Source organism: Perissodus microlepis, chromosome 16 (genome assembly GCF_051167445.1).
Source record: "Perissodus microlepis isolate ML-2025 ecotype Zambia chromosome 16, ASM5116744v1, whole genome shotgun sequence".
Classification (NCBI taxonomy): domain Eukaryota; kingdom Metazoa; phylum Chordata; class Actinopteri; order Cichliformes; family Cichlidae; genus Perissodus; species Perissodus microlepis.
The window spans coordinates 23,754,229-23,767,946 of record NC_140476.1 but is presented as its reverse complement, the minus strand read 5'-3'; the positions used below and the strand labels follow the sequence as shown (position 1 = coordinate 23,767,946).

General features: G+C 41.9%; 1 protein-coding gene across 1 annotated transcript; it reads left to right on the top strand.

Annotated features, from left to right (window-relative positions):
• The first annotated feature begins 4,916 nt into the window (after window positions 1–4,916).
• LOC146370954 (CD209 antigen-like protein C) lies at window positions 4,917–13,718 on the top strand. Its single transcript, XM_084908827.1, has 6 exons — window positions 4,917–5,008; window positions 5,093–5,194; window positions 5,349–5,501; window positions 11,442–11,584; window positions 12,433–12,536; window positions 12,926–13,718. The coding sequence occupies exons 1-6, from the start codon at window positions 4,930–4,932 to the stop codon at window positions 13,077–13,079; spliced, it is 735 nt and encodes a 244-aa protein (XP_084764953.1). The 5' UTR covers window positions 4,917–4,929; the 3' UTR covers window positions 13,080–13,718.

Below are 13,718 nucleotides of genomic sequence, written 5' to 3'. Positions count from 1 at the left end.
CAAAGAAAAACATTAAGAAGGCATTATAGTGTTAATACTTACATTCACTTTTAGTGGGAACAGTGTTGTTGATCACCCTTTTTTGTCAGTGCGTCGAAATCTGGTGTTAGATTTGTTGTGGCAATTCTCAGAACAGATCTGAGGTGTTCATCACTCAACTGGGATCTGTGGGATGCTTTGTTGTTGTTCATCACACTGAAAGTCTGTTCACATACATACGTAGAGCCAAACAACACCAGCATCCTCTGTGACATCTTCTGGATCTTTGGAAATTTGGCTGCGTTTAATGATGCATAAAACTTATCCAGTTTAAGAGAGTTGAACTTCTCCTTTAAGACAGTGTCACATTGCAGATCAATCAGTTCCAACTGCAACTCCTGTGGCGCTGTTTCAGGGTCTTGTGTGAAGGGATATGACAACAGGTGAAGTGGCTTTTCAATTTTCCCAAAATCAGAGAACCGACGGCAGAATTCCTCATGGAGGTCATCCAGTGATTTCCTGTATTTTTTCACATGTTGAGGTGCCTCTTTCAGCATAGCCAGTGTGGGAAAATGAGCGAACGACTTATGTGACATTTGTTTTGAGAATAAAACCAGCTTGGTTTTAAAGGCCATGATGTTTGTGTACATTTCATGTACAAACTGGTCTTTCCCTTGCAGCTTCACGTTCAGCTCATTCATGTGTGCCAGTATGTCCACAGCAAAAGCTAAATCACAAAGCCAATCTGTGTCACTCAGCTCAGGAAAAACACCATCTTTCTCAAGTAGCTCCAAAAATGAGACAATCTCCTTTCTGAGCTCCCCACTCGTTGACATGCTTTCCCCAACTTAACCAGCGGACATTGGAGTGGTAAAGCAAGTCCTGGTGATCAGCGTCAATTTCTTCAAGAAACTTAATAAACTGACAATGCTGAAGTCCCCTTGCTCTAATAAAGTTAATGCATTTTACAACTGGCTTCACTATGTGATCAAGGTGCAATACAGATTTGCGCAGTGTAAAAAAATTACCTCCTGCACAGGGTTGTCCTCTTTTACCCTGTCCTGGATTCTTTTGAGCAACCCGACTTTTTTTCCAGTCAGATTTGGCGATCCATCTGTGGTGACGTTGGCGAGTGTACTCCAAGGTAGGTTGTGCCTCTTGGTGGCCTCCGACATGTTGTGATACAAGTCCTCTCACCTCGTTTTCCCCATTAGGGATTCCATGGCCAAAAACTCCTCCGTTATCTCAAAATTACCATTAATCCCTCTGATAAAAATTAAAAGCTGAGCAGTGTCTTTTATGTCATTACTTTCATCCAGTGCCAAGGAATATAATGTAAATGACTCCGCTTTTTTGTTTAGCTTGCTAGTTAAGTCTTCGTCAATTAGCTCAGCACGGCGAGTCACTGTCCTGCATGATAAGCTAATTTTTTCAAATTTGTTCTTGCTCTCAGGACACAAGACACCTGCTGTCTCTAACATGCACTCTTTGAGAAACTCCCCATCAGAGAATGGCTTGCTGGCCTTTGCTAATTTGAATGCCAGTAAATAACTTGCTTTTGTGCTTGATTCTTGGATGGTAGTTTGTCGGATAAAGGTGTTTTGCTGAGCCTGCAAACTAGCTGCTAATCTCTGAGTGGTAGTCATTCGTTCTTGCGTCGACAGGTTGTTAGCATAATTTGCATGCTTAGTGGAAAAGTGATGGCTGATGTTGTATTCCTTAAAAACCGCAACTGTTTCTTGGCAAATAAGACATACAGCCTTTGACCGAACTTCTGTGAAAAAGTATTTAGTTGTCCATTCCTTGTTAAACACTCGGCACTCACTGTCAACTTTTCTTTACTTTGGCCCACTCATTGTTGCAGAAAGGTTCAGAGCAGAACAACAGAGAGTAGCCCGGGCTTGTACAGTTTTCACAGCACAAATGCATATGTGGCGGGGCATGGCTTGCGCCAAGCTTGAGATCGGTGAGCTCGCCAGACCGGCTTCACCCCCACCAGAGGCTGGTGCACATCTGCCCAGCCGCCTGTGAGCTGGGGCTCACGACCGTGCCAGCCGTGGCACATCTACCTGCCACGCAGCCGACCTCCAGACAAACTTCACCGGCGCCGCTGAATTTGGGGGCAGCCAAATGAATTCACATCTCCCCGTCGCTTGACCAGGGCCCGGTGGCCGCCAACAGTCTGGGCTAATTCCCTCTCCTCTCCCGCTCGCGGGGGATAGAGTAGGTTCTGCCAGATGGCTCCCAGCCTCAGTCGGGCGATAGGGGTATGTGGTGGGGCTTGGAAGCTGCAGCTCTGTGTGTCCAAATAAATAGATGCTTAAAAACATGAATGTGTCATCGGGTCTACCATGGTCACAGAGTACATAATTAGAGTAACTTCACACTGCGTGCCCTGCCCCTCGACTTCATGGCTCGAGACATGGATGAGACACACCAATCGGAATAAAAAGCCCAACGGGCCGTAGCTTGCCCACCCCTGGCTTAGAGTAATAACAAACAGGATGGCATAAAGAATCATAATCAATTTAGGCCAATTCCCTCATTTGAGGCAACACCACCCTCTAGTTGACACAATTGCTCACTCAAAGGCCGCCATGTGTATGCAGGCTTTATAAACAAGAACTGATTCGTATGCTACTACTTACTTATTCCTACAGCATAGCTGCTAACTCAAGGCAATAGTAACAGATGTCTACATTGGTACATTAACAGTAACAGAAATAAAATACGTTCCCAACGTGACTTACTGGTTCTATGAACGCACACTTGCCTGCCTTAGTCCGATTCAACTCAAGTCCATAACTTGCCTGCAGCAGCGTTACTCTCCGACTACACTTTTAATTGCCTCCGCAAGGAGAGAACGGGTGAGCACACTGATTGGCTGTTGGCCCCTGGGGGAATCATGCTCCTCCCATGTAGGTAACACATGCCCTGGCCGGAGGACTTTTTACTTTACTTTTTCTCTTTTTTAAAAGTAACACGTTTTCACTGAAACACATCTTTCTCTACAGGTGTATGACAGACCTCTGCAGTCATTAAAAAAATGGTTTTCTGGTGTCTGTATTTCTGCCTGTGACACGTATATATTTTCCCTTTTCTCCTTAGTCTCAGATTCCTCATCTGTGTGTCAGCCAGTGTCTCAGTGCTTTCTTGTGGCTTTTTAAAAAAATTCTGGCCTGCTAACTCTCTCAGTCAGATTTGGATTACAGTACTTAGCGTTAACTTTAGTTTTGATAACCTCAGTTGGGTCGACTAAACGAAAGCGAATGAACATCCTTTGTTTTGTAGGATTTCCACTTTGTTGACGTTTTTAAGCTCCAGGACAGTCACAATAGTCCTGTGATGGGGTGTGGTTGGCAGCTCAGCTGCAGGGGAGGGGTGGAGTAGCAGGTTCAGGGCATGGTGTTGGAGAGGCTGGTTTGGCACAGCCGCGGAACATCTTCTAATCATACTGATGGGTCTGTCTGTCACAGACTTCTATTCTTCTACAACAGCAAAAGCATTAAACACCAAGCAGAGCTCTTTGATCTCGTGCACATGGGAGAGAACTATGATGAGCGCCGTTCCTTCGCTTGACCCCAGTCGCTCTCGTCTGCTCCCTCGTAACACTGCTCTTTATTGCGGTTACATGACTATGCATAAGTTCATTAACATATGACGTCTTACATAGGCATACATGTATACAAAGAATACCTTGTCTGTGTGTCGTGAAGATGTGTGTGTGTGTGTGTGTGTGTGTGTGTGTGTAGTGGGTCAAGATGTGACCCTGTGAAGACTCCCCAAAGCTGGTGCCAGGAGTCCAGCGGTCCATCTAAACAAAGGGCTCTTATACTTAGACATATACAGAGTAGGTGTCCTCCCATAGTATAAATCAGTAAAAGAAGGTATGACCTCATGACCCCAAGATGTGTGTGTGCATGCCAGAACACTCTGGAAGGCACACAGTCTTTACAGACTGCTAAGGATCAGACATCCTATCAATATGCAATTGATTATAAAACTCTAAGCATATATGAGTAAATATTTCTAAGTATAAATGACAATCAACAATATAAACCTTACACATACCTTCCCTATTTCAGTAGCGGCCGCGGTCGGAGAGGGGAGACTGCTACTGAAGGAACACAGAAGCCAGGGAAGCAAGCACTGGAAATTACCATAACAAAGAGTGTGTGTGTGTGTGTGTGTGTGTGTGTGTGTGTGTGTGTGTGTGTGTGTGTGTGTGTGTGTGTGTGTGTGTGTGTGTGAAAAATAAAAATAAGAAGTAGGGTACAACCTGGACAGATCACCAGTTTATCACAGGGATAACACTGAGAGAGTGACACTTTTGAATCAACAGGACCAGAGCGTGGCATGTTTTTAATTCAACAGTGCATTATTTTTAGCGTTGCAGAGCTTTTCCTGTCTTTTCTTGCATGTCAAAAACTTTCAAACGTAAATTTTCACTTTTCAAAAAACACTAAAATGCCTCATTTTAAACAGTTGCTATGTTGTCATATTTGTACTATTTCAGATTTTAAAATGCTTCATTAATTTTAATCATTATTTGTTTTGACATTTTCAGTCCCTCATCTCGGAAATGTTTCTGAAAAATTCTATCTATATTCTTACAGAGACTATTTAAGAAAATAAAGTTGTTTACCAGCAGCCAACAGCTTTTATGAATGAGATGAATAGAATGAATTGAATATGGTTTCTTTCCACTTGCCTTTCACTACATGGGTTTCCAAAAAATAAAAATAAATGCTATTTTAGTCAGAGATCTGCTATACAAAGGCAAATGATAACTTCATACTAATTTCTTAGTTTTAGGTTGTTTCCTCTTATTATATTAATAACATCTTGGTCATATGACTTCCTCTAGACATGAGAAAAGGAGAAACTGTGACACAAGTATATTCTGTGCTGCAGAGCTGACCATGTGATAATTAAACTGGGTTCTTACAAATGATGGAGGACATTTATGTCAACGTTGACCATGTCAAACCTAATAACCCAATACCGTCAACAAAATGCCGAGGAGGAGGTAAGGGAACAGAAGTATTTTAATATATTTTTTATAATATATATTTTTCTGTCACTGTTGAACACTTATTTCTCTTTCTTTCAGATCCAAGGAGCTGTAAGAGGAGTTTCCATTCAGGTGTTATTCTCTCTCTGACTCTGCTGAGCCTTTCCATGGTTGTTGCACTCATCATTCTTGGGGTCTACTGTGAGTCTGGTTCCACATCAACATAACAGTTACAGTGTAATTCTTGAAAACCTTTTATTCTGGCAAATAATTACATTATTGAATTTGAATTTTGCTAGAGAAACTGTAAGTATCAATGCATGAGGTCTCAGAAACATGCATCGATTCATTTCAGATCAGGACACATTACGAGATTCAGCTGCAAATCTCTCTGAGATGAGTAACAAACTGTCCTCAGCCTCCATGACTGAGGACAGAGACCTGCTGCATGCCAACCTCACTGAAAATGCCAGAGAGCTGGAGAGGCTTCAGAATTTGACCAGACTGAGTGAGTCCTTGCATGTGCTCCTTAATTTGTATTTTCTGTCTCTCTCTCACTTCTCTTTTCCTTGTAATGCATGGTAAAAAGAAAGTACACACCCTGGCAATTTAAACACACACCAAGTTTTAATGTTTCATTAAAAATAATCAAGTCCATTCCAGGGCCCTGTTCCAGGAAACAGATTTAACTAAGAGCTTTGAGTTTGTTTACCCTGAGATGAGTGAAACTCCAGGCTTTCTGTTAATTAAAGAGATTTAATCAGATTTAAACCTGAGTCAGTTACTGGGCTAACAGATTCTGTGACCTTTTCCTGCTTACCAAATGTTTTTCTTCAACAAATTAGGTGTTTCACTGACTCCTTGAGCATTCCTTTTTGCAAACATTGTTTGCCAGTTACATGTTTATATATATATTTTAACTTAACAGGAGCATTTTTATAATGGAGACAATTTTTAGTCAAGTATCAATGCACGAGGTCTCAGAAACATTCATAGATTCATTTCAGATCGGGACACATTTTTGTTGTTGTTGTTTTCTTCTGTTATATATATATAACATGTTTCATTCCATAATGGCAAAATTCAAAAATAATTTTGCTTAGCTGGAAAATAAATCAGCAACAGTGTTCTTTTGGCTCTCAAAAACATCTTTATATATTTATCTGTATTTCAGACAAAAACTCCTTACAAGATTCAGCTGAATATCTCTCAATGAGTAACCAACTTTCCTCAATAACTGAGGAGAGAGACCTGCTAGATGCAAATCTCTCTGAGATGAGTAACAAACTTGCTTCCATGACTGAGGACAGAGACCTGCTGCAAGCCAATCTCACTGAAAAGACCAAACAGTTCGAGAGGCTGTTCAACCAGAGTGAGTATGAGCTGTTGTGTTTCTCTGTAATCAGAATCAGAATCAGAATCAGAATACTTTATTGATCCCTGGGGGAAATTATTTTTTGTTACAGTGCTCCATTATAAACCAACATAAACCAACATTAACAAGACAGACAATATGCTAACTAAGAATAGTACAATATATACATATATATATATATATATATATACATAAGTCACTCATTAATAAATAGCTGAAAAAGAAACATGTGTAGCTGTAGCAGTAAACAGTGTGTTAAGTGGATGCGTTGTACAGGGAGATGGCCACAGGCAGGAAAGATTTCCTGTGTCGTTCAGTGGTGCTTTTCGGTAATCTCAGTCTCTCACTGAACGTGCTCCTGTGACTGACCAGCATGTCACGGAGTGGGTGGGAGGTGTTATCCAACATTGTCTTTATTTTGGACAACATTCGCCTCTCCGACACCACCTTGAGGGAGTCCAGCTCCATCCCCACAACATTACTGGCCTTACGGATCAGTTTATCGAGTCTGTTGGCATCTGCTACCCTCAGCCTGCTCCCCCAGCATGCAACAGCATAGAGGATCGCACTGGCCACAACAGACTCGTAGAAAATCCTGAGCATTTTCTGGCAGATGTTGAAGGACCTCAGTCGCCTCAAAAAATAGAGACGACTCTGGCCCTTCCTGTAAAGTGCTGTGGTGTTTTTAGCCCAGTCCAGTTTATTGTCAATGTGTACTCCAAGGTATTTATAGTCCTCCACAATGTCAACACTGACCCCCTGGATTGAAACAGGGGTCAAGGGTTTCCTGGTCTTCCTGAAGTCCACGATCAGTTCCTTGGTCTTTGCCACGTTGAGCTGCAGATGATTCTGCTCACACCACGTGACAAAGGAGTCGACCACAGCCCGGTACTCTGTCTCATCATCCCTGCTGATGCATCCAACCACCGCAGAGTCATTAGAAAACTTCTGAAGACGGCAGGTCTCTGTGCAGTGGCTGAAGTCTGTGGCGTAGAGGGTGAAGAGGAAGGGGGAGAGGATAGTCCCCTGTGGTGCCCCTATGCTGCTGATTACCTTGTCAGACACACACTGTGGGAGACGTACATATTGTGGTCTTCCTGTCAGGTAATCAACAATCCAGGACACCAGAGAAGCATCCACCTGCATCGCTGTTAACTTATCACCCAGGACGGTCGGCCTGATGGTATTGAAAGCACTAGAAAAGTCAAAAAACATGACCCTCACAGTGCTCGCCGGCTGGTCCAGATGGGTGTAGACACGATTGAGCAGGTAGATGATGGCGTCCTCAGTTCCGAGACGAGGCTGATAAGTGAACTGAAGGGGATCCAGATGTGGTCTTACTATGGGTCGCAGCTGGTCCAGGATGAGCCTTTCCAGGGTCTTCATGATGTGGGAGGTCAGTGCCACGGGTCTGTAATCCTGGGGGCCACTGGGACGTGGCGTCTTTGGTACAGGGACGAGGCATGATGTCTTCCACATCACTGGTACCCTCTGCAGACTCAGACTCAGCATAAACAGTTTATGAAAGACTCCACACAGCTGGGGGGCACAGGTCTTGAGGACGAGGGGACTCACTCCGTCTGGTCCAGCAGACTTGCCTGAGTGAAGTCTCCTCATTTGCATCTCAACCTGGTATTGAGTGAAGGTGATGGGTGGGGGAGGAGTGTCAGGAATCTCACAGGAGGTAACAGCGCCATGTGAAGAGAGAGGCTGGCACAGTGGTGTGGCTCTGGATTCCAGGCTGACCACAGGTGAGGTTGTGGGGGTGTGAGCAGACACTGTGGTGTCGAATCTATTGAAAAACAGATTCAACTCGTTAGCTCTATTCTCACCTCCCTCGGCTCCCCTGCTGTTGGTTGGCCTGAATCCAGTGATGGTCTTCATGCCCCTCCACACCTCTCTCATGCTGTTCTGCTGGAGTTTCCACTCCAGCTTCCTCCTGTAATTGTCCTTAGCCTCTCTGATCTTGTCCTTTAGTAACACCTGGACCTTCCTCACCTCCTCTTTATTGCCCCCTCTGAAAGCCCTCTTCTTGTTGTTGAGGAGGGCTTTGATGTCCTTAGTCACCCACGGCTTGTTATTTGGGTAACAATGAACAGTCTGAGCTGGAACAATGGAGTCGGTGCAGAAAGTTATGTAGTCCGTGATACACTCAGTAAGCCCATCGATGTCCTCGGCGTGAGGCTCACAGAGTGTTTCCCAGTTGGTCACCTCGAAACAGCCCTGTAGTTCCGCTAAGGCTTCCTCTGACCACCTCCTAAAGCTCCTCGTGGTCACAGGTTCCCTCCTCACAATTGGCACATAGCGGGGGGTGAGGTGAATCAGGCTATGATCTGACCTACCAAGTGGGGGGAGGGAGGAGGAGCTGTATGCATCCTTGACATTAGCATACAGTAGGTCTAGAATTTTTTCTCCCCTGGTGGGACAGTCCACATATTGTCTGAATGTTGGTAGTGTATTGTCCAGTGATACATGGTTGAAGTCACCCGAGATTACAATAAAGGCACTCGGGTGCTGAGTCTGTAACCGGGCTATGGCAGAGTGGATAGTGTCACATGCAGCTGTGGGGTTAGCAGAGGGAGGAACATAAACAGCCACCAAGATGACGTGAGAGCATTCCCTGGGTAAATAATACGGCCTGAGTCCAACAGCACACAGTTCAATGTCCGGGCAACAAATCCTTTCTTTGATTGTTATGTTGGCAGGGTTACACCACCGGTTGTTAACTAAAACAGCAAGCCCACCTCCTTTCCGCTTACCGCTAGCGATGCTGTCCCTGTCCGCCCGAACAGTGTGGAAGCCTTCCACGGAAGCATTCTCATCGGGAATGTCCTGGTGCATCCATGATTCGGTGAAACACATCAGGCTACACTCTCGGTATTCCCTCTGACTCCGTACCAGTGCTGAGAGCTCGTCGATTTTATTCGATAACGAAAAGGTTTTATTCACTGATTCCATTACTTGTAACTTCACATTTACAAGACAAATATGACTGTCACAAAAAACATTGCATGTGCTCCTTAAATTGTATTTTGTATGTGTCTAAAAAAAAAAAGAAAGTTGAGAGGTCAGCCACAATCAAATCTTCCTGAAGGCTGGATTTCAATTTTTAAAAAATGCAAAAAAACAACAAAAAAAAACATAAAAATAGCTAAAAAAAAAAAAATTAATTAATAAATCACTGTTAAACTCTGTTTCATCCTTGCAACAACAATATTTAGTCATGCATAATTAATGTTAAGAACCTTAATATAACATAAAGAACCTTTGTTATCAAAACATTGACAGCACCTCCACTTATTGTAAAGGGTGCAACTTTAAATTTAAGTTTCCTGTTGTTTTTTTTTACGAGCTTCCTGATTTAAAAAAACAACTATTTCTCTGAGCACCAACTAGCACCACAGTGGTGCTAGTTTCAGTCATTATGCAAATGTTTTATAGTGAAACTAGCACCACAGTGGTGCTACTTTCACTGAAAGTAGCACCACTGTGGTGCTAGTTATGTCCAGGTGAATAGAATCAACTTTTGGGGAAAAATATAACTTGTACATAATTATTCACAGCCTTTGCTCAATACAGTTACAGCCATCTTTCTATGATGACAGAAGCTTGGCACACCTATCTTTGGGCAGTTTCTCTAATTCTTTTTTTACAGAACGTCTCAAGCGTCATCAGCTTGGATGAAAGTGTGGGTGCATGGCCATTTTCAGATCTTATCCCAGATGTTTAATTGGGCTCAAATCTGGGCTCTGGGCAGGCAACTTAGCATCAAGCATGTCTCTGTACATGAGTGGTCTCCCAGTTCCTGCTGCCAAAAAACATCCCTACCGCATGATGCTGCCACCACCACTGTTCCCTCTAAGCTGAGCGCGTGAGCAATCGTGCACTGCTGACACAGTCTCCGCGCACAGAAAATCAGCGAAATAAAATAAATACATGTATTTACTTTAATTCCAATTCAGACTGGATTTCTTTTTTGTGCGCAGCGCAGATTTTCTGTGTGGGGAGACCATGTGAGCAGTGCGCGATTGCTCACTCGCTCAGCTTAGAGGGAACATTGGCCACCACCATGCTTCACTGTAGGGATGGTATCGACCAGGTAATGAGCAGGGAAATGTTTCCTCCAGACATGACACATGCCATTCAGACCGAATAGTTAAATATCTTTTTCATCAAATTTTTCTCCTCATAGTCTGAGAGTCCTTTAGAAAAACTAGAGGGTGACGTGTGCCTTTTACTGAGGAGTGGCTTCTAGAGAATCTGGAGAAAATCTCTTAGGGTGGCATGGAAATCAAATGGGGTGGCAAAATCAAAGCCTTTAAAAACAACAACAACAACAAAAAACCACACATGCAGGTGTTACATATGGTTAAAATGATTCAACCGCAGTAAGTATAAACATGTTTCATATGAATATCTATATCTATATCTATAGCTTAATTAGTTTCTGTAGGCGACATAGTTAAACAATCAGTATAGCCTGTATGATAAATAAATAAATAAATATGTAGCCCAATAAGTATAAAATCCAGAAAGCAACACAACATGAGGCGGTTCATTTACAAACACAAGTCTAACTTAAGTTTCACTTTTTGTTAGAAAAAAAACCCCTCAGATTGTTACATGCTTAAATTTACACAAATTTACACTGTCATGAACAAAAATTTATACCTAATATACTTTGTCTAAGGTCCAAAATATAACTGGCTATTTTTGACTACTGTATTTCCCACACTATAAGGCAACCTTAAGATCCTTCAATTTTCTGAAAAATTGACAGTGCACCTTATGTATGAATTCCAGTTGTGCTTACTGACCTCAGACTGATTTTATGTGGTACACAGCACTCAAAAATCTGTCAAAAAAGTTAGTACGAATTTGATAAGCTACGAAGCCGCACCGCTTGATGGATTATCAGAGCATTATGGCTACCATAGACAGGAGCCTCGCGGAGTAATCTGGGTCCTAAACTCCGTATATTCAGGTCCCAAAGTCAAACGAACACTGCGGCATCACTGAGAGTTAAAAACTGTCTAAATTCTTTCTGAACTGAAGTATTACTTTTCCTTCCAGAAAAAACATGTCCTGTAGGATGGAGTAATTTCAGCCATAGCTGCTATCTCCTCTCTGAAAGCTCTGCTTCCTGGGATGCAGCCAGAAAGGACTGCAGAGACAGAGGAGCAGATCTGGTGGTTATTGACTGCGGTAAAGAACAGGTACAGTTTTTATGTATGTGTGAGTTATTGAGCTTTTAAACAAAAATTGGAATCCGTACCAAATAAGTTTTTAGAGTTTTGAACAAAAATATAACAAAAATCAAAAGGTTTCTTATGATCCTCTCTGCATTTAACAAGAATAAGGAATGAATATATGAAGCTGCCAAAGAATGCATTGAAGCCAGCATACAAAGGCTCTTCCTCTGTTACATTGTAATAGAGAGTATTTGCTATGAGGTTGATGGGAGCAACAGGAAGTCCAGTAATTTGAAGCACTGCTACTATAACTGCTATTACTGTACAACACTATGTTTTGTATTTTTCCAAGTTTGTTCATTGCAGACAAAAACACTTTTCTTAACTCATTATGTCTTTTACTAGAATTTAAAACCTTCTGCACTCAAAATCAGCTTGTGAATATTAACATGGAGACAACAACATGCAAACAATAAATACCCTTGGAAAATTAAATGTGGTTCAGCAGTTATTTAGTGAAATGTGTAGAAGAATTATGAAATTATTAGACACCTCTAAGAGTCCAGTGACAGAAAACATTAATTTTGATCACTCTTGCTTAGACACTATCAGGAGAATTTGGTGACAGTGACTTATTGGTTGTTTGGGGGAGTTACAACATGTTGCAGGTTAACTACAGTGTTTTGCTGTATGAGCTGTTGGGGAATTTTTCTTCAGTGTTGAGGAAAAATCTTGAAATAAATGTGTAAAAGCAACTGAGTAAATGTTTTAATTTGTGCTGTTTGGGGATATTTAAAGTAGGTTTTTAGATCAAATGAACTACATAGACTAAAATTGTGGTTCAAAACTATTTTTTTCTTCATGTTAAACAGACCTTCCTCTCTGCGATCACCAATGAAAACACTTGGATTGGTTTAAATGACAAAGAACAGGAGGGAACATGGAAATGGGTAGATGGGACTCCACTAAGTCTGACGTAAGTCTTCACTTTGGTTAAGTTATTACTTTCAGTAAATTTAATCTATTTGATAACCGTTTGATAACAGTGATTTTCACGTAAGTCTTCACTTTGGTTCAGTCTATAACTTCCAACAGACATTTCTACATATAGAATCACACTGGTCAGTGGGCTGAACCAAGCTACAAGTCCAGAGGCTTAAAGATTGTATACTAATGACTTAGTTGACTTGGTTTTCCTCTTGATCATTACCTGAAATTTGTTGATCCTAGTGTGTTAATCAACCTTCTCAGTAATTTAATCCAAGCTGTTGATGGAAAATTTAGCTGATGAAATCCCCCACACCCACACCAAACATCTGAATTTTTCCTCAATAATAATAAGATAGTGTTGTTTTTACTCACCAGGTACTGGGCAGAACATCAACCTGATGATGGTGGTGGAAAAGAAGACTGTGCTCATTTCAGAAATGATGAGAAAAAGTCCTGGAATGATCTTCCATGTTCGACTTCTCTTAAGTGGATCTGCGAAAAAGCACCAAAAAACTTTATGTTTTTCTAACAATGATATAATCACAAGTTTTACAGTTTTAGCCTTAACCCTCTCAGGGTCAAATTAAGTTTTAGTTACAGGAAAAATATGATATTTGGGGAAAATTATCATATGGGGTAGCATGAATGGGAAAATGATCGCATCGGTCGAGTCTGACGTCAACCGATGATGCAACGATCCGCTGAAGTGGAGGTGGGGGTGGTGCAGCTTGATGGGATGTTGGATCATCTTCCAATGACCGTCGTCCTCTTTTCCTGCTTTCCTGCACAACCAAGTCCTGCAGTGGTACTTCTGAGTAAATAAAACTCATAAAATATGTATGTGGGGTAATCAGGTTGTTAGTTTTTAACTGTTGCAAATCGGCAACGCCTGCCTCGAAAGGGTTAACTGTAATTCACAAACTAAGTTTGAGCTTTGTCTGTTTTATTCTATAATGAGTGTGTTTTGCTGTTACAAATTTCTATTTCTGTCATGTGTTAGTTTCACTTCCTGCAACTGTTTTCTCCTGATTTGAAGATCGGTCTTATCTGTGTAATTTCTTTCACTTGAGTCTCAATTCCCTCCTGTTTGTCATTTCCCAATCAGCCACCATTGAATAATAGTTTTGCCACGTTTTGCCACGCTCAGTAGAAAACATAACGAAGGAGA